Consider the following 20,096-nt stretch of genomic DNA (forward strand, 5'->3'; position numbering starts at 1 on the left):
ACAAGACTCAGTTATCACAGAGAGACCATGCACCGAGGACACCGGGCAGTTCCCTGGGTTCAGAGTTAGAGCACTCTCGAGCCCCCACTTTAGCATGGGCTCAGTTATCACAGAGAGACCACCACCGAGGACACTGGGCAGTTCCCTGGGTTCAGAGTTAGAGCACTGTCGAGTCCCCGCTTTAGCATGGGCTCAGTTATCACAGAGAGACCATGCACCGAGGACACCGGGCAGTTCCCCGGGTTCAGAGTTAGAGCACTGCCGAGTCCCCGCTTTAGCATGGGCTCAGTTATCACAGAGAGACCATGCACCGAGGACACTGGGCCATGCAGAGCACTGCTTCATCTATCCCCGGGTTTTCTAATAAGATTATCCTGGTTTTTCACAACCCCATATTCCTCTAGAAGAAAATTCTGTTACTAAATTAGTAAAATGTGGAAAATAATAGGATTGTGAGGATTAAATGAAGAAACACAAGTAACGCATTTACAATTACCCCTGGCATATGGTAAGCATTTGGTAAGTACCTGTTATTATGGAGGTACAGGGACCCGGGTAAAGGTGGTCACCAGCTTAGCAGCAAGTGTGTGGGGAGATAAAATGGGGGCTTCTGCTTTCTTTGTGACTTTTGTGGCATTTTCTGAGTGATCGTATCTGCCTACTCCCTCTTAAATAAATTCTGCCTGTGTTTGAGTGCTGTGCACACGGGGAAGCCCTGGGAAATCTCCCCCTCTTTTCTTCTTGGATCTTGGCTACCATATCTCACTTCACAAGTCTGGTTCCTGAAAACAGGGGCTAACATAGTCATATTTAGGGGGGGACATTATAATTGGGGGGAATGTTTTAATAAGGGTACACTTTTAAAATTTCGGATTAATGTGAGGGGACAATCAGGTTGCAGTGTTTGCTTTGTCAGGGAGAGTCCTGTTGTAGCGTCCCGCATCCAGGAGGGTGCCATAAACCCTTCCATTGTGCCCGTGAGTGGGAGCGCGCCAGCCTCTCCCTCCTTCCCTGCCCCGTCTTGAATTGAATTGAGTTTTTCTCGTATGTGGCCGTGCTTTACATCTTTTGTATTAACCTGGACGGAGGTGAAACACGTTCTTCTTAGTAAAGTATCACAAGGGGCCATTTTTCTTTGTTCTGTGAACATAACTACAGATGCAGACTTGCGTCCTGAAAACACGTGGAGCGTGCATACCTTTAAGACCTCTCAGTCGGGGAGAAACGGCTGCCTGTACCCACCTGAGGGCATGCGCCACTGCCCAAACTTCCGCTGGGGTTTCCCCACATCACTGGCGTCCTGCCGGCTTCCTCCTCTGTCGGACAGGGTGGGGCTCAGGAGCTGCTGCTGGCTGCCTGTCTGCAGGGGACGAGAAGGAAGCAGTTGTGGCCCTTATCTCTGTGCCCAGTTCCTTTTCTCTGTGCTCCTTTGATTATAAGAAAGGAAGAAACGCGCAGGAACGCAGTGGGAACAGCAGCATGGCGTCCTGGCGTCCACAGTCGGGAAAGGAAAAGTGAAACTAGGCTAAAAAGTCAAAAGGGGACCCAGCTCTCCTGGAAGCACCTCTGCTTGGGGCTGCCTGACGAGCCCCCACCACCGCACCCCCTCCACACCCGAGGGCAGGATGGGTTTACCTTTCATACCTTGGCAGGCAACCAGGGCAGGGTGGTGGCATTGCAGGAACGGGGTGGGCAGTGGGGACTGGCTGGTAGGGGCAGAATACTGCTAAGCTGGAGATTAGCACCTAGAGCTTGGAGGAAGGAGCTCTCAGCAGGCAGAGGGCTAGAACAGACCCCAGGGGAGGATACAGCTGACAACAGTCTAAGACCAAGTCAAGGAGAGATAGATACCGGAGCTCCCACCCATTTTACACACGTCACCTTTCCCTTCCTCAGCCGGCACCTTGGTCTTCCATCCCTAATATTCCCCTTGTTGGTTTGGTCACCTCTTGGCTTTTTAATCTAAAAATGGAGAGCTCTGCAATCGTCACTTTCCCTGCCTCATTGGCCCTGTCATACCTGGGAGCCCTGTCAGCCACCTTTGGGCAGGGCCCTGTAGATGCCTCCTCTTGACCACCCCCCGCCCCCACAGTCCCTGCACTAGTCCCCGACGTTGGTGGGAGATGAATCCTACAGGCTGAGACGCCAACAAGGTAGAATCCACCCCAAAGCTGGGCTATGGAACAAGGGGGCCTCTTGGCACATCTTGCTGGGCCCTGGAGCCTTATGCTTCAAGATCTATCTCAGGCCCCGACTGTCACTGCACACCTCCGAGCTTGCTTGGTGCTGCCGGTGGGCTGTGGCCCAGCAAACAGAATGTCCCCAAGCCAACCCTCCTGAACCCCACATGCTCTGCTGACGCCCAACCACGGAAGGATAAATCCTCAACCAGCCTGATTATCTGAGGATGTTGAAAGCCAGTTAAAAACATTTTCACCAATTTTACTGCAAATTCCTGTGACTTGGTGAAGGGAAGAAAACACTTAGGGCAGAGCCTCATGCAACCGTGTTCTCTTAGGTCACGGATATTGCCAGACTCAAATTCAGCCCTTAGATGTGGTGTTAATTCTTTAGACATAACAAAACACCCCAAACAAACGAACACAAGAAAACACCCAGTGTGAGGCACTAGCCTTCTTTTTAGTATTCGTACAAAAGAGAATCTTTTGAAATAATCCCAACTGAAACCTGAATTGAAAAAATATTATCTGGCTCAACATGTTTCCATTGTCGGGTGTTTTTTTTTTTTCAGTAAAACATTCCTATTAGGAATATTGGCACCTGTGAAAAGTCTATATCTATTGGTGACCAGCACTGATTTATTTATTTTTCACAGTGGCTCACACTTATAATCCTAGCTCTCTGGGAGGCTGAGGTGGGAGGATTCTTTGGGCTCAGGAGTTTGAGGCCAGCCTGAGCAAGAGCAAGACCCCATTTCTACTAAAAATAGAAAAAAGAAAAACTAGCTAGGTGCTGTGGCAGGTGCCTGTAGTTCCAACTACTCAGGAGACCGAGGCAAGAGGATCTCTTGAACCTAAGAGTTTGAGGTTGCTGTGAGCTATGTGGCCACAGCACTCAACCCAGGATAGACTCTGTCCTAAAATAAATAAAACAAAATAAACAAAACAAAACAAAAGAAGATAAAGTAAAATAAAATACATAAATATAGAGGAGCCCAGGGGTGTGGGGGATGTGCTGGGGTGAGCTGAGCCGGGGGTGTGCGGGGTGAGCTGCATAAATATAGAGGAGCGCGAGCTGAGTCGGGGGTGTGTGGGGTGAGCTGAGCCGGGGGTGTGCGGGCTGAGCGGGCTGCCGCACCTCGGGCTGCGCACTGCTGTCCTGGCTGCCCGCGTTGGCGTCCTCGCTGGGCTGCGTGGTCTCGATGCTGGGTGGACTCAGGAAGCGGCTCAGCTCCTGCTGCTGGCTTTCCCGCAGGCTGTGGATGATGCTGCAGGACTGTTGCTGTTTCTGTGGAAACACGATTCCTCCCTCAAGTACCAGGAAAATAACCCCAGTATCCCCTGCCCACTCCCCCACTCAGAGCTCACTTTCTTCTCCCCTCTCCAAAGGCCTGCACGATTGTGACCTCTCAAGAATTTCTGAGCAGGCGCCCTCAGCTCATTTCAATGTCCAATTATCGTAAGTTAGACTGATAGAGGAGGGCTTAGAGACCTGGGAATTGCTCTTCCCTTCCACTTCAATTCATGTCACAACTGGAATAGTTACGACCATTGATACTAGCTTTTAAAATCCATTACATGGCTGTTCTACTTTTTGTCTCTTCATTTTATCCTGTGGTTACTAAACCAATGCAGATTCCACCCTACCTCCCACTTCCCACAAATTGTAAGAGGCAGAGAGCTTTGGCGGGTGAGAAAATCTTTGCAGGCCAACCCGGGAGGCCACACCGGCAGCCTAACCTCTCTTGGTACGCACTGAAGCCAGGACTGTTTGTGCCCACTCAGAGCCACATTTGTTCCTTGCGGCTAGCAGAGATAAGGGGCAGCTGTGACCGGGCCTCAGTGGACAGTGGGCCTTGCTACAGGAGGATGGCCTGTTTCTTTTCTTTAGTGACCCTTTTTTCTCCGATAGAAATACGTGTTTCTGCAGGTGATACTATTGTTCTGAGGAGCAGGATTAAAATGCCTCAGTTACATATAAATATTTGGAAATATTTTTTCCCCTGTATATGAAGTGCAAGTCAAAGGCATTTGTAGAAGAATTTACCTAAGAGAGACATTCACCGTACACAGTGTATAGACCAACACAGAGTATGTTCGTTAACTTATGAATGAGGTTGAGAATATTAGAAGCCTAGAATTCAGGGAGCAGAGAACAGATCATTAAGCTCCCAGGAAAGGAGGTCTTTAAAGAACATTATCAACGATATGTTGGGATTTTAAGCAGCAATTTAAAAGTGCTTTGATCAATTCAGTCCAGTCAGCATGCACAGAATTTTGGAACGTTGCAGTTTGAGTTTTAGAAATGGGCATCGTGAATATTTTAATACCAATAAGTGCTTTTTAAGCCTTCATGTTTTATTATAAAAATTTGATTCAAGTGGAACGTCTCATGGACTGTGCTAAGGAGGTAAAGGCCGTGTGGAGTAGGGTTAAAGCTCGGGCCTGGCCCACCGCCACCCTCGGAGGAGGTGGGCTCCCGAACACCCCGCGAGCTGCAGGGCACTCACGGCTCGGATGCGCTTCAGGCACTTTTTCAGCCACATGCGGATGGTCTGCTTGGCCACCTCCTCCTCGATGGTGTACTCCAGCTGCTCCCTGGCCAGAAGCTCCTCCAGCTGCAAGCTCTTCCGGATGTCAACGGACCGGTATGAAAGCATGCTGGGGGGAGGAGGGGTGCATGAGTTAGACCCTTGGACGTTTCAAAATCCAGAAAGGCCGTCACTCAGTCTGCTGAGCACAATGTTTTTAAGACCTGAGTGAGCCGACTGGTCCTGTCACCACCTCCCTTTTCTGTAAAGGACACTCAGGTACCTCCCTTATTCAATGACCAAGAGAGTGAACACCTGTGAGGCTATGGTGGTAAGGTCCAGGTGAGGCCACCGTCCCCAGTGTTGGCTGTGTAAGGACAGACTCTGGACTCTCCCTGAAGGAAGGAGGTTGCTCCCCTCACCCTTCCCACACTTAGTTCTAGTGGGTGACGGTTAATATGCTTGGCTGTGCATCACATGTGGCCCCCACCCCGTTTCCCTCTCCATGTATATCATTTGTCTCCTGGATCTTCCTTATTCATTTTAGAGCCAGAAAAGCCCCAGGGTCGAACATTTACTGCCATGTAGCGCTTGGCATGAGAGGCCTGAGCAGAGGTATGTGATGCAAACCCACAGGTGCTGCCCTGGGCCCAGGAGCACTGCGACACCTCAGTGTATGTCAGGGTCCAGGGGTCCACTGCCAACGGACAGCACAGCCCCTCCTGGCAGTGGGGTGTACCCTAGAGGAGCCACTGGATCTCAGCTCATGGCTCAGCTCCCACCTACTCCCTGCTGTGAGCTCAGTCCCACCGCAGAGCCCAAATCCCAGCCCCTGAGGCTCCCAAGAGCGCTGGCACATTGGTTTTCTCTTCTTTGTCCCTGGAGGACAAAAATGCTTTTGCTCTTCCTGTCCTCCCCTCTGATCAGTGACTCACTGTTTCTTACCATGTATGGGGCTAGAGACAGAAGAAGGAGAGAAACACCACCTTGACCTTGCCTGGGTTTATTTTTATTAGATGCACAAATGTGTTCCAGAGAGGTTGAATGTTAATTGTCAGTGACAACATCATGTCTGTGTGCCTCACGTTCAGTTTAAAAAGTATCTGTCATGAGGAGGAAAGGACACTCCTAAGGGGCAGAGGGAGGGCATCCTTTGTTATTTACTTGTGTTTTCTAGTCTATTCCTGCTTGGTAGCTTATTGGTAAATGGGAGGTAACACTGATAACCTGAGTGGACTTTTCCCCAAATCTCCGTGTTCTGATTTGATGTTTTTTCAACTTCTAGGCACAAGCATATTTCTGTGCATCTGAATGCTCCTGAGATACACGACACAATACCCCATACTTTACTTGTCAGATACTTGGGATGTGATTGAAGCAGGTTCTGCTAGCCCATGTTCTTAACTTTTTCTGTGGCATGGATGCCTTTGGCAGTGGAGCCTATGGGTCGTTGCCTAGAATATCCTCTAGTGCATAAGATGAAACACACATTATCACAAAGAAAACCAATCGTATTGAAATACAGTTCTCAAATTATTTTCTTTCAAAGTAATACAGAAACAGAAGTCTTTCTTTATTATTCCTCTATACTGTAATATCTAGCCGAGGTCAAACGACTACTATAACTTAGAAGAACTGGTGGGCATAAAGGGTATTTTCAGCTATCAGCCAAGGCAGTCAGTAATTTGATCTGAAAATGTCTCTGATTTCTATTGGTGACAAAGACACAGGATTTTTTTTTGGTTTTTTTTGAAACAGAGTCTCACTTTGTCACCCTTGGTAGAGTGCTGTGCCATCATAGCTCACAGCAACCTCCAAACTCTGGGGCTTAGTGATTCTCTTTCCTCAGCCTCCCAAGTTGCTGGGACTATAGGCCCCCACCACAATGTCCAGCTATTTTCTTGTTGCAGTTGTCATTGTTACGGTGCTGGCCTGGCACCGTAACCACCATGCTATGGTGCTGAGCCAAGCCGCAGATATTGTTAATGCTGCGGTGGTTTGCTGCCTACATTCATTATTGAAGAAAATGCTGCATTTCAGGAAAGATTAATGAAAATAAAGATGTAATCATTTTCCCTTGCAAGTCTATGGACCTCTGAATTTTATCCATTGATCCCTGATTAAGAAGCTGTTATAGGTTGAATGTTTCCCCCCTCAAAAAAAAAAAATACATGCTGGAGTCTTAACCCTTGATACCTCAGAGTGTGACCTTATTTGCAAATAGGTCATGGCAGATACAATGAGTTAAGATGAGATCACACCAGAGTAGGGAGGGCTGCGGCTGGGTTTGAACCCGCCACCTCTGGCACATGGGGCCAGCACCCTACTCCTTTCAGCCACAGGCGCTGCCCGGGGTTGATAGTTCTGTAAGCCAGGGACCCCATCACTGCCAGCAAACCCAGGACACCAGGGAGAGTGGAGCAGATTCTCCCCTGTGCCTCTTAAAGGAACCACCTGCCTGCACCTGGCTCTGAGTTCCTGCCTCCAGAACCATGAGGCAGCACATTTCTGTAGTGGAGCCGCTCAGTCCTGGGACCAGGACAGTGCACAGAAGCCTCTCTGGGAGAAGGAAGGCAGAGCCTCCGTCTGCCTTCGTCCTGTCTGGGTGCTCACTACACGTCTGGAAAACGTGGTGTTGGCGACCACCCCAGAGGGGGCCGGGCAAATTCCTGCCGGCTTTGCCCAGGGAGACCCTGGTCTTCTGACTCTTCCGTGGCAGGTCCCTGTCACAGAAGGAGGGACAGGACTCTGACCGCCCCCCAAGGTCCCTGCTGCTCGCCCCTTGGGGAGCTCTCAGTAGAGAGGGGAACCTCTATAGTGTCACCCCTCCTTTGTGGGGCACCAACCTGGAAATGGTCATCCTGGGATGGTAAGAAAGTGCACTCTGTGCCGAGGAAGTGTGACCCCACTTCATGGGCACAGCTGGGTGACATTTTAGGTTATGAACATACTTGTTTGTTTGTTCCCAAGGCCTGTAGTAACCAGAGTTTTAGCTTCTGGGCTGAGTTCAGCACTGTGTGCCCAGCTGAGGACAGTCCCTCCCAGCCCCATGCACACACACCTCAGGACATCGTGGAAGGTGACGTCGCCGCCGTTGTGCAGCCTCTCCATCTCGTAGCACATGTGCTTGAACAGAAGCTTGTCCTTGTCCAGGTCCACCTCCAGCCTGCCGCGCAGCAGCCGGAGCAGGAACTTGACTCTGAACGTGGGGATCACGCCCTGCGGGCAGAGCACAGCGACCTTCACCACCAGGCCATGGACTCCCCGGGTTTCTCAGGAGATGACAAACAGACAGACACACTGAGGGAGCCGTTTCTCAAAGGGCAGCATAGTCACACCATGAAGCAAGCTGCCAGCTTCCCTGGAGGCTGGCTGGGTTGTGTGTGTTACTCCCTGCCAGGTGCTGGGGACATGTGAATGGTGCTGTGGTCTTCCACACCCGTGCTAGATGAAAGCAGCATTCTGCAGGTAACAGTGGTGGAGATACAAGCAGATCCAGTTGAGGTGAAGGGGTCAGGCCAGATGCCCTGCACGAGGGCACTACCTCAGCAGAAAACTGGAGCGCCTGGAGCCGGGGTGGGGTGGGGGCGCCAGAGAGAGAGCGCAGAGCAGGTGACGGCCATGTGCTGCCTGGGCAGGACTCAATCCCTCATTCATGGAGGCTGGGCCAGTTCCTTGGTCTTTGCGACCTTTGTCAAGTCTTCCTGAAACCATTCTCGGGTCTCCCCCAGGTCTTCCCGTGGCTGAACTTGCCTTGTTTCCCAGGCGCCACCCCCCAGGGAGGCCTTTGTGTCCCTCCTTCTATATAGCAGGACAAGCTGCCCTGCCCTGCCTCCAACTGCTTTCTAAAGTTTCACCTTTTATTTTTTATTTTTTTTATTAAGTCAAATACATGTAGATCATGAATATATTTATGCATATGTGGGGTACAATGTGCTGATTTTTTTTTTTTTGGCAGTTTTTTTTGGCCGGGGCTGGGTTTGAACCCGCCACCTCCAGCATATGGGGCTGGTGCCCTACCCCTTTGAGCCACAGATGCGCCCTTGGTTTTTTTTTTTAATACAATCTGACATGGTTACGTTACACTAATCCACATAACTTTCACCTCCCAAGTGTTTATAGCGTCTTGAAATCCTGCTAATGGTATATTATTTCCCTTCTTATTGTTTGTCCCGACTTACTAGAAAGCAAGCCCTGTGAGTGCAGGGACACCTTGTTCCTTGCTGGATCCTCAGTGCCTGGGACTGAGTGCGGGCCAGGGGGAGGGAGGGAGGAGAGGCAAAGGAAGAGGAGGAGGGAGAGAGGAAGAAGCAGCTGCTGCTCCTTTGGCTAATTCTAAGAAATCTTGGGTAAGTGTTATAGTGAAACATTTAAATAATAACTCAGAAAGAATTGAAAACAACCACTCTCAGATACCACGTAAGTGACTCCTCTGCACTCTGCATGAGGATGGCTGCTGGAGGTCATAGCTTGCCCCTGCCCTGAGACCGAAGCTGATTCCTTCAGAGTCCCTTTGGCTTCCTTTCCCTGCTGACCTTCTGGAAGTTTGAAGAAAGGGATGTTCCTGGCTGGAAGGGACTCTCCCTTCCTAGCATATTGAGCAGAGCTGTCAATGACAGTTCCTAATTCATCAGTGGGCCATTCAGCATTCAGGCTATGCCAACTGCCAACTTCAGCACCCCGGGGCTGAGACCCGTCGGTACCTCTCTTTGGGGTGGGACACGAAACAACAGCCCCTCCTACCTCTCTTTTATCATCCACCATATTCCATATGATCTGGAAGTGGCGCAGATCGTTGTAACTTAAAAGCTGGTCCTCCTCGGTGGAGTAAAACAAGGAGAAATTCTCCACAATTATAGCTTTAAAAAAAAGAAAAATTCAGAAATCAGACCATTTTGCTAATCTGTTATTTGTTTTAAAAAGGAAAACATTTATTATTAATAGGAGATTTTATCACTTAGCACATGAGCCAAATTTTTAAAATGCTTCTAGTATAGTTTCCAAGTTGGCATGTCTTATGCTTAGACTAAGCTGTTTATCCAGCTCCTGGCTTTCCAAAACATGAGGGTCATGGGCATAAACACACATCCTGGGTATATGGACACTCACGCCAGCTGGCTTTAACTCTTCATTGAGAGTTCCAGGGAAGTTTTTAAAGGTCAAATTGAGTTTTGGGTAGTCCTGCAGCTGGGTGAATAATGTGTACCCTTCAGAAACATAAATGTATTACACAGTATTTTGAGGCTATGAAGGTGGCCTTCTCTGATATTTGGTCAAGCTCTTTTGAAATTGATGATCATAATAAATAGTACAACTCTTAAAATTGTAATCAACTGTCATTTACAGGCATTTCAAAGGTCTTTTCAGCTTCTGGACTGAGAGGCAACAATTTATAATTAATACCATGAAACACCCTCCCCAAGCAATCCAGGATAATTACTTGAAAATTGTACATAATTATCTAAGTACCTGAGTTTAAAGAGATTAAATCCTACCCAACAAACATCACTTACCTACAAGCAGATTTAGCATGATGTAGGCAATGATGACATAAAATGAACAGAAATACATAAGTGCTCCAGCGTAATTTCCACAGTCTGTTGCCCAGTATGTAAATTCATCCGGTGTACAAAAAGGAGGCTGGACCTTTGGGGCAGTGGGGCGGAAGTGGGAGGAGAGGATGAGAGCAGAGAAGAATGCAAATTTCTGCTAACTGACTATAGTTAGTGAAATATTCCTAACCATATGGAATACAATTAACTTCAAAGTAACCTTTCAGAAGCCACATACATGGGGTACATCATCTGTAGCAAAAACCAAAAAGAATATTTCATTTGTGCTACACTTTTAGTCTTACAGAATCCCAAGTTCACTGCTCTTTTGAAAAGCACAATGAAAATGAGCTGCTTTCCTCCTCTAGATTCTCTTCCGCCACCTCCACCAGCCCCGAGGGTAAGTGGCCACAGTGATGCACACAGCAGAACGTCAAGGAAAAAGGCATCGCAATTTTTCTGTCTCTGATTTAGGTAATGGGTTTAGGAAGGTGAACTACACGGGCAGGCACCCTTCAGAAATATGACGGGTTTATATACTGAAGTCCACCACAATAGAGAGACTATCTCCGTAAAGTGAGTTACCTGAATTCTTTGGTTTCCCAGGTGTGTTTACACTATACCGTAGTCTATTAAGGGTGCAATAGCACGGTGTCTAAAATACCAGTATACATGCCTTAATTAAAATACGTTATTGCTAAAAAATGGTAACAATTATCTGAGCCCTCTATGAGTGATAATCTTTTTGTGGGTGGAGGGACATTGTCTCTGTCTCAATGGCTGTTGTCTGATCAAGGCGGGGCTTGCTGAAGGTTGGAGTGGGTGTGGCAATTCCTAAAACAGGACAACAATGACGTCTACTGCATTGACCGACCATCTTCCTTTCATAAAGATTTCTCTGTACTGTGCAGTGGTGTTTGACAGCATTTTATCTTCAGTAGCATTTCTTTCAAGATTGAAGTAAACCCCCCCAAACCCTGCTGTTGCTTTATTTATCAACTTAAGTTTATGGAAATTTTCTAAATCCTTTGTTGTCACAACAACAATATTCCCAGATCCTCATCAGGAGATTCCATCTGGAGAAACCACGGTTTGCTTATCCTCACCCCTTCACATTTGAACATGAGACTGTAGCAATTCAGTCCCATCTTCAGGTTCCACTTTTAATTCTAATTCTCTTGCTGTTTCCATCACATCTGTAGTTCCTTCCTTCACTGAAGTCTTGAATCCCTTAAAGCCATCCAGGAGGGTTGAAATCAACTTCTAATTTCTTGTTAGTGTTGATATTTTGACTTCCTCTCATGAATCATGAATGTTCTTAATACCATCTAGAAGGGTGAATCCTTTTCAGAAGGTTTTCCAATTTACTTTGTCCAGATCCATCAGAGGAACAACTGTCTATGAAGTGTATCTTTTAAGTAAGAAGACTTGAAAGTTTAAATGATCTTTGACCCATGGGCTGCAGAACGGAGGCTGTGTTAGCAGGCATGACAGCGGCCTTAATCTCCTTGTCCATCTCCATCAGAGCTCTGGATTGACAAAGCATATCATTTATTTTGAAAGGAATCTCTTTTTCTAAGCAGTAGGTCTTAAAAGTGGCTTAAATTTCAGTAAACCACAGGTGAACAGCTGGGCTGTCATCCAGGTTTTGTCATCATTATAGGTCATAGGCGAAGAGATTTAGCATAATTCTTAAGGACTGAAAGAATTTTCAGAATGGTAAATGACCAGTGATTTTAACTTCGAGTCACCAGCTACATTAGTCCCTAGCAAGAGAGTCAGCCTGTCCTCTGAAGCTTCTGTGGACTTCTTCTCTCCAGCTATGGAAGTTCCAGATGGCATCTTCTTCCAATAAAAGGCCTTTTTGTTCACACCGAAAATCTGTTGTTTAGTCCCCTTCATCAGTGACCTCAGCTGGATCCTCCGGATGTGAACTCGCCTCAGCTTCTCCATCAGCACTTGCTGCTCAGCACTGCACTTGAATGTCGTGGAGACAGCTTCTTCCTTTGAACCTTGTGAGCTGACCTCTTCTGGCTTTAAACTTTCTTCTGCAGACTCATCACCTCTCCCAGCCTTCGTAAGACTGAAGGTAGTTAGGTCTTGCTCTGGATAAGGCTTTGGCTCGAGGGAATGTTGCAGTCGGCTTGACCATCCATCCAGACCACGAAATCTTTCTCCATACCAGCAGCATGGCCATTTGCTTTCTTATCATTTAAATTTCCCTCAGAAACTCTTTTCTTTGCATTTGCAACTTGGCTTTTGGCCTAGCTTAGCTTTTGACAAGCCTTCCTCACTAAACATAATCATCTCAAGCTTTGATTTAAAGTGAGAGATGTGTGACTCTTACTTTCACTTCAACACTTAGAGCCTGGGATGTCAGCTCTGGGAAGATGCCTTGGAATTGTTGAAGATCGGGCATTCAGTGCGTGGCCCAGGACACACCAGGGGCTCGGTGGTTATTTTTGTCTTGGACACATTAAATGAAGAGGTGGAAGGCCCCAGTTTAACTTCGACTACCAGAATATTAAAGGGGAGAGGGAAAGAACAGCACTTGCATACCGTTTATCTGTTAAATGAAACTACAATAGCTCAAGTTGGGTTAATTGAATATTTTTCCTTGATTATTCATACGCTGGAATATAAAAGAATGCAATTTTGTAGACTAATAGGCCAGAATATATATTTTCTACACAAAGTCTTGACGCTGATGGGAATGATACCACCGCTACTGCACTGCCAAAGAGCTTCCTGCAGATTCTAAGTCTCGGCACTACAGATATTTACCATACAGTCGTGCATAATCTTGTTCCAGTCTTCACCTGTGACAATTCGGAACAGTACGGTAATAGCTTTGCCAGCTGAAGAAAAGTTTGCATGCCTAATTTAAGGAAAAAAATAGCAGAATGTGAATAGAATGGTTTGTTTAGAAGTAGTACTGTTTGTTACCACCAAAACAGGTGAATGTTAAGGCAAATTTGGTTGTGAAGTTACCTTTTCCAAAAGTTAGACCCTCTGACTGGTTTGTCATTTGTACTTGTCCCAAGCACAGCTGTCTGAATAACCCAGCACTAGCACGGTCACCCATTTATTGCCATTCATCTTGAAGGACTGTATAAACAAGCTTTGGCAACCAAGTGATTCTTTCTCTCACAAATAAACAATTTCCACAACAAAACACATTTGTATGTACTTTGTCCTGCTGCGACTTTTTAAAAAATTATGAGATGCTTCTGTAGAATTTAAGGGAACCTTTGAAAAATGCTTTTCATTGAATATAACCATTTTTGAGGTTTTAACTTCCCATATTTTGCTAGGAAAAAACCACAACCCAAAGTCATCTCAAAATGGTTTCATCTAAAAAACAGTATGTAATTTTTAGGGTAGCAAAAGTGCCAGAAATAGGAGCGGTTATGACTGAACCTTGGTGGAATTATGGATTCTTTTGGTTTTCTGGTTATTTCTGAATTTTCTGAGATTTCCTTTCTTTTTTCTTTTTACGTTTTAAAAAATTCTTCATTTTATTTCGAGTTTCTAAAGTAAAAGTGAATACCTTTTTCAACTGGGAAAAAAAAGGCATTGAAAATTTGGCTATTTTATCTTATTTTTCTTTCCAAGTAATTGTTTCCCTCTCCCTTTCCCCCATTTTTTAATAGATAAAAACATTTAAGTGATTATTTATGATTTTATTATTTAAAAGATTTGCTTGATAAATGAAATAAATAAATAGAAGATAAACATACACCAACCTATTAATGTTCTCCCCGTATTTCACAGTACCAAATAGAACAACTCCAGCGAAAGCATAACACAGCAGCAGGAGGAACATTCCTACGATGATGAAGAAGCTTTTGTACATGCTGACCACGACTGTCAGGAGAAGCATCTTTAGTGTTACCTAGAGATGGGGGTGGGGGGAATGGTGGAGAAGGAGAGAGAGGGAGAGAAAATTCATGGAGACCTGGGTAGTAACTAATATTTAATCAGCAATCAAGTATATCATTTGAAAGTTGCTTTTAATAGGTATTAGTTTAAATCTGAATGTTATTCAAAAACCACCAAGCACTCATATTTAAAAATGTTCAGTCTCTTCAGCTGAGCTGAACTTTCAATGAAAGTGGCACCCTGTGGCGGTGCCTGTGGCTCAGTGAGTAGGGTGTTGGCCCCATATACCGAGGGTGGTGAGTTTAAACTTGGTCCCCGCCAAACTGCAACAAAAAGATAGCTGAGCATTGTGGCGGGCACCTGTAGTCCTAGCTACTCAGGAGGCTGAGGCAAGAGAATCGCCTAAGCCCAGGAGCTAGGTGTTGCTGTGAGCTGTGATGCCATGATACTCACTGAGGGCGACAAAGTGAGACTCTGTCTCTTAAAAAAAAAAAAGGCACCCTGAGCTTTTCAGCCTCCATTTCTTTCCTCCTCTTGCTTCCAAGCTCTGTGAGGAAGGGCTATACATTTTGACCTATGACAAATAAAGTCAGGTTTCTTCTACAAACAGACTTTTACAAAAACAAACCTAGACAATGGTATAATACTAAATAACCATCAAACATTCCATATATTGATTATGTGGCTACATATAATTATACATAAAATAATGTTATTAATAACAAAAGAAACAATATTTTTAGAATGAAAAATACATGCACAAACATTAAGAAAGAACATGAAGAAATCTGGAATTATAAAAACATGAAAGCTCATTAAAGATTATTTTTCTTTGCAGTAAAGTTACTTAACTTTATTAAAAATGATAGTGAAGATGCATTATGAAAGATCATGAGTTTTTGCTTCCATGGCTACAGTATTTTGAATTGAGTGTATCACATAAACATAAAGAACACATTACACAACATAAACGGGAGGAAACATATCAAAAGATATGATTTATAAGTACAGATTCATTTTAATATTTGCCATTTGTTAATCTTGACTTATGATGTCTAATACTTTGTTGACCACAGCCCTGCCTATTGAAAGGTAAGGCTGTGGTCAGCTGGTCACTGTCCTCACGTCTGTAACCTTCGACAGGATTCTTCCCAGGGTACTCACGTGCTTTCCGCAGATAGAGAAAAACCTGAACACAATCACACAGGCTCCCATCATGTAGGTATACGCGTTCTGAAATTTAAAGAGAAGACGGCCTCTCATCATTGGCACAAAAGATTTTATTACAGTTCCATTTTTCATTTGAAGCCTTCCGTGAAGTCTACTGAATAATTAGTTTAATACAATGTGAAAATTCGTATAAGGAATTTATCTTAAAAAAAAGGTGCTGAAAAGGTCACCGCAAAAACTCATGAATAAATATTAGATATAAAATTCAATCGCAAATGAAACTTCGGGTTCTGTTTTCCTCAGCCAGCTTCTGTATTTTGAAATTTATTTGACACAAAATACTGAGCAGCTTCTGAAAGGACAGGGTGTGAGAAATACCCGAGAACGACGCAACCTAAGGATGCCAAGTGAGATGGATGGGACAGAGGAATCCTGGCAAGGAGGAAGGGCTGACGCTGGAGGAGACCGTGCGAGTCAGATTCCTTCTCTCTGAAGGTCTGCAGACAAACCGCACGCTCCCTAGTCTCGGCTGACTTCAGAGAACTCCTTCCTGCCCAGGAACAGATCCAACTCTTTCTTTAAGTGTGCGATTAGCAGGAAGTGGTGACTGCACTTTATGAATAAGAAAGCATCACTCGAGAAACAAAGACCCCACCAGCTCTAACTGCAGTGACAACCTTGACATTTAGCTGATGCCAAAGCACGATTATTCCTGAGGAGGTCTGCCTGGCCAAATGACAGCAGTCACAGATGGGCCACCAGGAAGGGAGTCCAGTGAGATGCTCGGTCCAAGTAACTGAATGTACACACATAGCATGTTTGGATGGGGGACGAGAAGCGCACCTTCCTTCCCAGTCATCCACTGCAAAATACTGTGGAGAATGAACCTCCTTCCAAGACCAAGAGGTCCTCACAGCAGCACAAAAGCAGCAGCTAGGCAGCCTAGGCAAGTTGGTTAAGATTTCCTCTCTGGGATTAGGAAGCCTTGACTTTTTGGCTTGGACTGAGTAGCTTTGGCTGCAATTTATCTGGAGAAAAAACAAATCATGGGTCTTGTGCCTCTTTTCCCCAAGTTAGCTAAAAATCTATCATAGATGCCTTTTCTCCTTATGTTCTGGAAGCAATGACAACCAACAGCTTCTAGGATGATGTCCTGAGCTGCCGAGCTCTGGGAGGTCTGACACCTTTACTTTTCCAGATCCTGTGCTATGCTACCCTCACACCTCCTAGTCCATCTATCATGGGAACCCATCACAGGGACAGCTGCCTTCATCCACAGATGGAACCCAACCATGACTCCCTCGAGGACACCTTCTAAAACCTCTCCAGTCATGTCCACTATGATGCACCTGTCATCATAGGAGCGAGGGCTCACCTTCACCACCTTCACCATGGCAATGATTCTTACTGATTTGTGAGCATCTGCTGAGTATCTACCTAGATTTCCAGGCCGTGCTCTTCCAAGAGCAGCGACTGTCTTTGTTTTGCTCATTACATTCTTCTCAGTTCCTAGCACAGTGTATATCTTTAGTGCTCAAAACCATTCATTGCTAGGAAAATGCCTGAGGGTGACCGAGAGCTCACCTGGGCTTTGTGTAGCCCCAGAAGCTGAAGTAAACATTGGTTTGACAAGGACAGCAATTTCGTGTTAAAGCAAGCCCTTTCTGATGGGGCAATGGATCCTGTGGGTTATGCATCTTTCCTGGCATACCTCTAACATCAAGGGATGGGAGAATGAATGGAAGGGAACAGGGAAAAATGGATAATACCACTTTGGGCTGAGAACAAGGAAAACAAACAAAAAAAGGTGGTGATTACATAGTGCCTATGGGCTTGTGTAGTGTAATCCTGACAGTTTGAAGCAAGCATCAAACACATGATCTCACTTGATCGTTGTAATGCCCATATGGAGTAAGTGGGTTATGAAGTTATATCCCCCAGTTCAGAGTAGGGAACAAAGGCTCACTGAAGGTGAGTCACTAGGTCAACGATGGATAGTGGCAGAGCCTAGATGAAGGCCTAGACCCTCCAGACCTGAGGTGCCCAGTATGGCCCCTATGAGCCACGCGTGGTTGCCAAGGACTTGAACTGTGGCCAGTGTGAATGAAGATGGGCTGTGCATGTAAAACACACAGTTACAGGCTTCACACAAATGTAACTTATCTCAATGTTTTTCATATTGTCGATACACTGAAATGATAATATTTTGAATGTGGAAAAGTTAGAAAATATGTTATTAAAATATTATTATCTGTTTCTTTTTAAAAAATGTGGCTTCTAGAAAATTTTAAATGCCATCTGAGGCTATGTTTTATTTCCATGGGGCACCGTGTTTCTAGACTACAGCCAAGTATACCCACAGCTATAGATTTTGAGCCAGACCCCAGACTGAATGGAAGGCCAGGCTATCTTAGGCAAAATAGTGAGAACATAGGCCTGGAGATGGGGAATGATGTCCTTTAGAGAAATGGCAGCTAAGTATCTAGTAGAAAGTAAAGCAGTGGAATTACCTGAGGATTATGTTGTGAAATATTGATTATAATAAAAGTGCAATGATGCTATGCTTCTGCGCAGGGAGCAGGGCTCGAGTCTTCTGATACTAGCTTGATGTGTGAATTGAGATGGGTCCCCAAGTCTCTCTCGTTTCTCTCTCTCTCCCTCATTTTCTCATCTGGTACACTTTCCAGTTAAGCCAAAGTTATTTAAGCTCCTTCTCTGTCTGACTTTCACACTCTGGGGCTTGGAGGGCCAGGTGTGGCCTGTGTCCCGAGGGTGGGCTTGTGCACACACAGATGCAAGTGTGTCGCAGGGCCCGTCATGATCAAAGTTGGGCTTTGGAGAGGTTCATCTAGGATCTGAGTGTAGGGCAGCACGCAGTGTAATGACACTGGAAACGGGTGAGCTGAACTGAGCTAAACGGAAATTATCAACTGAGATGAAGTTTGCTCCTGCACTCACCAAGAGGGCAAAGTGAAGCACCACCCACACGACGCCAAGCGACGTGACCAGCAGATCGTATCGGTTTCTTCTGCTTTGCCAGAAGCCGGCAGGTGACATTGCTATGATCTTCATTGTAACCTGGGGAAATCAATGAAGAAAATAAAGAGGGGAGTCAGTGCTCAGCACATATGGAAATGCACTCACTTGTCCGTGTATGTATTCTTTGTCAAATGAAGACAATTCTAAATTATTTTATTCCATTATGATTGTGTTTTCAATTAAAAAGAGACAAATCCTGGGTGGCGCCTGTGGCTCAAGGAGTAGGGTGCCAGCCCCATAAGCTGGAGGTGGTGGGTTCAAACTCAGCCCCAGCCAAAAACTGCAAAAAAAAAAAAAAAAAAGAGACAAATCCTTTAGTGCCTTTTGAGGTTTCCTTTTACACCTCACGTCTGTATTATCTCCTTAAAGAATAATATTAAACAATGCAGAAGAGTTTATTACCAAGATATATGATGTATTTTTAGAGCTCAGTAAGTTACAAATCTGTGTTCCCCACACTCGTTTCTTCCTGTTTTATGACTAGTGCGGAGAGCAGAACGTTTTTCTTCCTCAAGTACAGGGCCATAGATTTTTGGGAAACATCAACCAGTCTAAGGCAAAATGAGAATCTGCTTGTATTTCAAAGAAGATTGCCCTGGAAATTGATATTACAGGAACCACGTATTAAAATAATCTTGTCGGAGCCCACTCGCTTTGCCAGCGCGTTGTAATTTGAGACCCTGAATTACAGGGGTTCGTGCTGGTCCCTCTAGATATCTCAACTCACGTAACTAGACAGGCCAACGTTCAGGCACAACGATGGACAGTGGCATTTCTGCAGTTAAGAAAAATCTCAAGGATAAAGTGAGGTCTTTGTTCAAGTTCGGCAGAACAGGCTAAGAGGGAAACAGCCTAAGAGCACGTTACCTGTTCTCCACCCACAAACCCCTCAAAGGCAATGGAGCTGAAAGTAAGTGGCATCAAAGAGAGACACCGATTTACTTTAAAATTGTGCGTGGCTCCGCCTGGGGCCGGCTGACTCCTCATTATCATACCTCAAGAACAAAGATGAAGGTGAACACCACCGACATTGTTGCCAAAGGTACTGTCACTGGGTCCTCGACGTCCCACTGCAACAGAAACAGCACATGGGTCTGCCCACATCTGCCGGACACACAGACTTTCTCTCTTCTTCTGCCCACTTTGCCCTGAATCTTAATTATTGACGTTTGAGAACATAGACTATGAATGGATGGGGCAGTTTACAATATTCCTGGAGGAACCAATGCCTACAAAAATTCATTCTCAGAGTCGTGGGGTGAAGCCACTACCTTGACTGAGAGCAGCACGGACTGGGCCAGGACCAGTAAGGCGATTGTCCTCTTAAAGAAAGGGTGCTGGGTGATGTCATACATCTTAGCTCTGAAACCATCATTGTCTGGAAAAGAAAGGTTGAGACCAGGGCACTTTAGACCTGGGTCACGCTTACTTTCTTGTCTTTCATTTTCTTTAATGCTTATCTTCAAACCCATGACATTCCTCTCCCCGGACCGTCCATCTCTGGTGAGATGTTTTGCAGGAACGGCCGGCTCAGAATATTTACAACGACAGCGCATGACGCCGCTTGGATCGGAAGGGGAAGTGCATCATTCAATTTCTGTCACTTTAATACCTTTCACTCACATTTTTAAAAGGCAAGCACAAATATATTTTATTTAAAAATTCATTTTTTCATTAAGGCTTAGTCTGAGAGCACTGAAGCACAGCCTTTGGGTGGTTGATTTTGATAGCCTTACGGAGAG

At 45.5% G+C, this 20,096-nt stretch overlaps 1 protein-coding gene across 4 annotated transcripts in view; it reads right to left on the bottom strand.

Moving 5' to 3' along the window:
* The window catches only part of NALCN (sodium leak channel, non-selective), a 329,433-nt gene that overhangs the window by 3,361 nt on the left and 305,976 nt on the right, over positions 1-20,096 (bottom strand). For all 4 annotated transcript variants that reach the window (XM_023513101.1, XM_023513099.1, XM_023513100.1 and 1 more), the window contains 12 exons: positions 19,626-19,732; positions 19,350-19,424; positions 18,274-18,393; positions 15,310-15,378; positions 14,010-14,158; positions 13,048-13,141; positions 10,225-10,357; positions 9,455-9,570; positions 7,773-7,930; positions 4,691-4,841; positions 3,319-3,468; positions 1,243-1,360 (listed from right to left, as the gene is read on the bottom strand). In XM_023513101.1, coding sequence (XP_023368869.1) covers positions 1,243-1,360; positions 3,319-3,468; positions 4,691-4,841; positions 7,773-7,930; positions 9,455-9,570; positions 10,225-10,357; positions 13,048-13,141; positions 14,010-14,158; positions 15,310-15,378; positions 18,274-18,393; positions 19,350-19,424; positions 19,626-19,732 — 1,440 coding nt within the window. The remainder of the gene's footprint in view (positions 1-1,242; positions 1,361-3,318; positions 3,469-4,690; positions 4,842-7,772; positions 7,931-9,454; positions 9,571-10,224; positions 10,358-13,047; positions 13,142-14,009; positions 14,159-15,309; positions 15,379-18,273; positions 18,394-19,349; positions 19,425-19,625; positions 19,733-20,096) is intronic.

This window comes from Otolemur garnettii, unplaced genomic scaffold, assembly GCF_000181295.1.
Source record: "Otolemur garnettii isolate 467f Iridium unplaced genomic scaffold, OtoGar3 scaffold00034, whole genome shotgun sequence".
Lineage (NCBI taxonomy): Eukaryota > Metazoa > Chordata > Mammalia > Primates > Galagidae > Otolemur > Otolemur garnettii.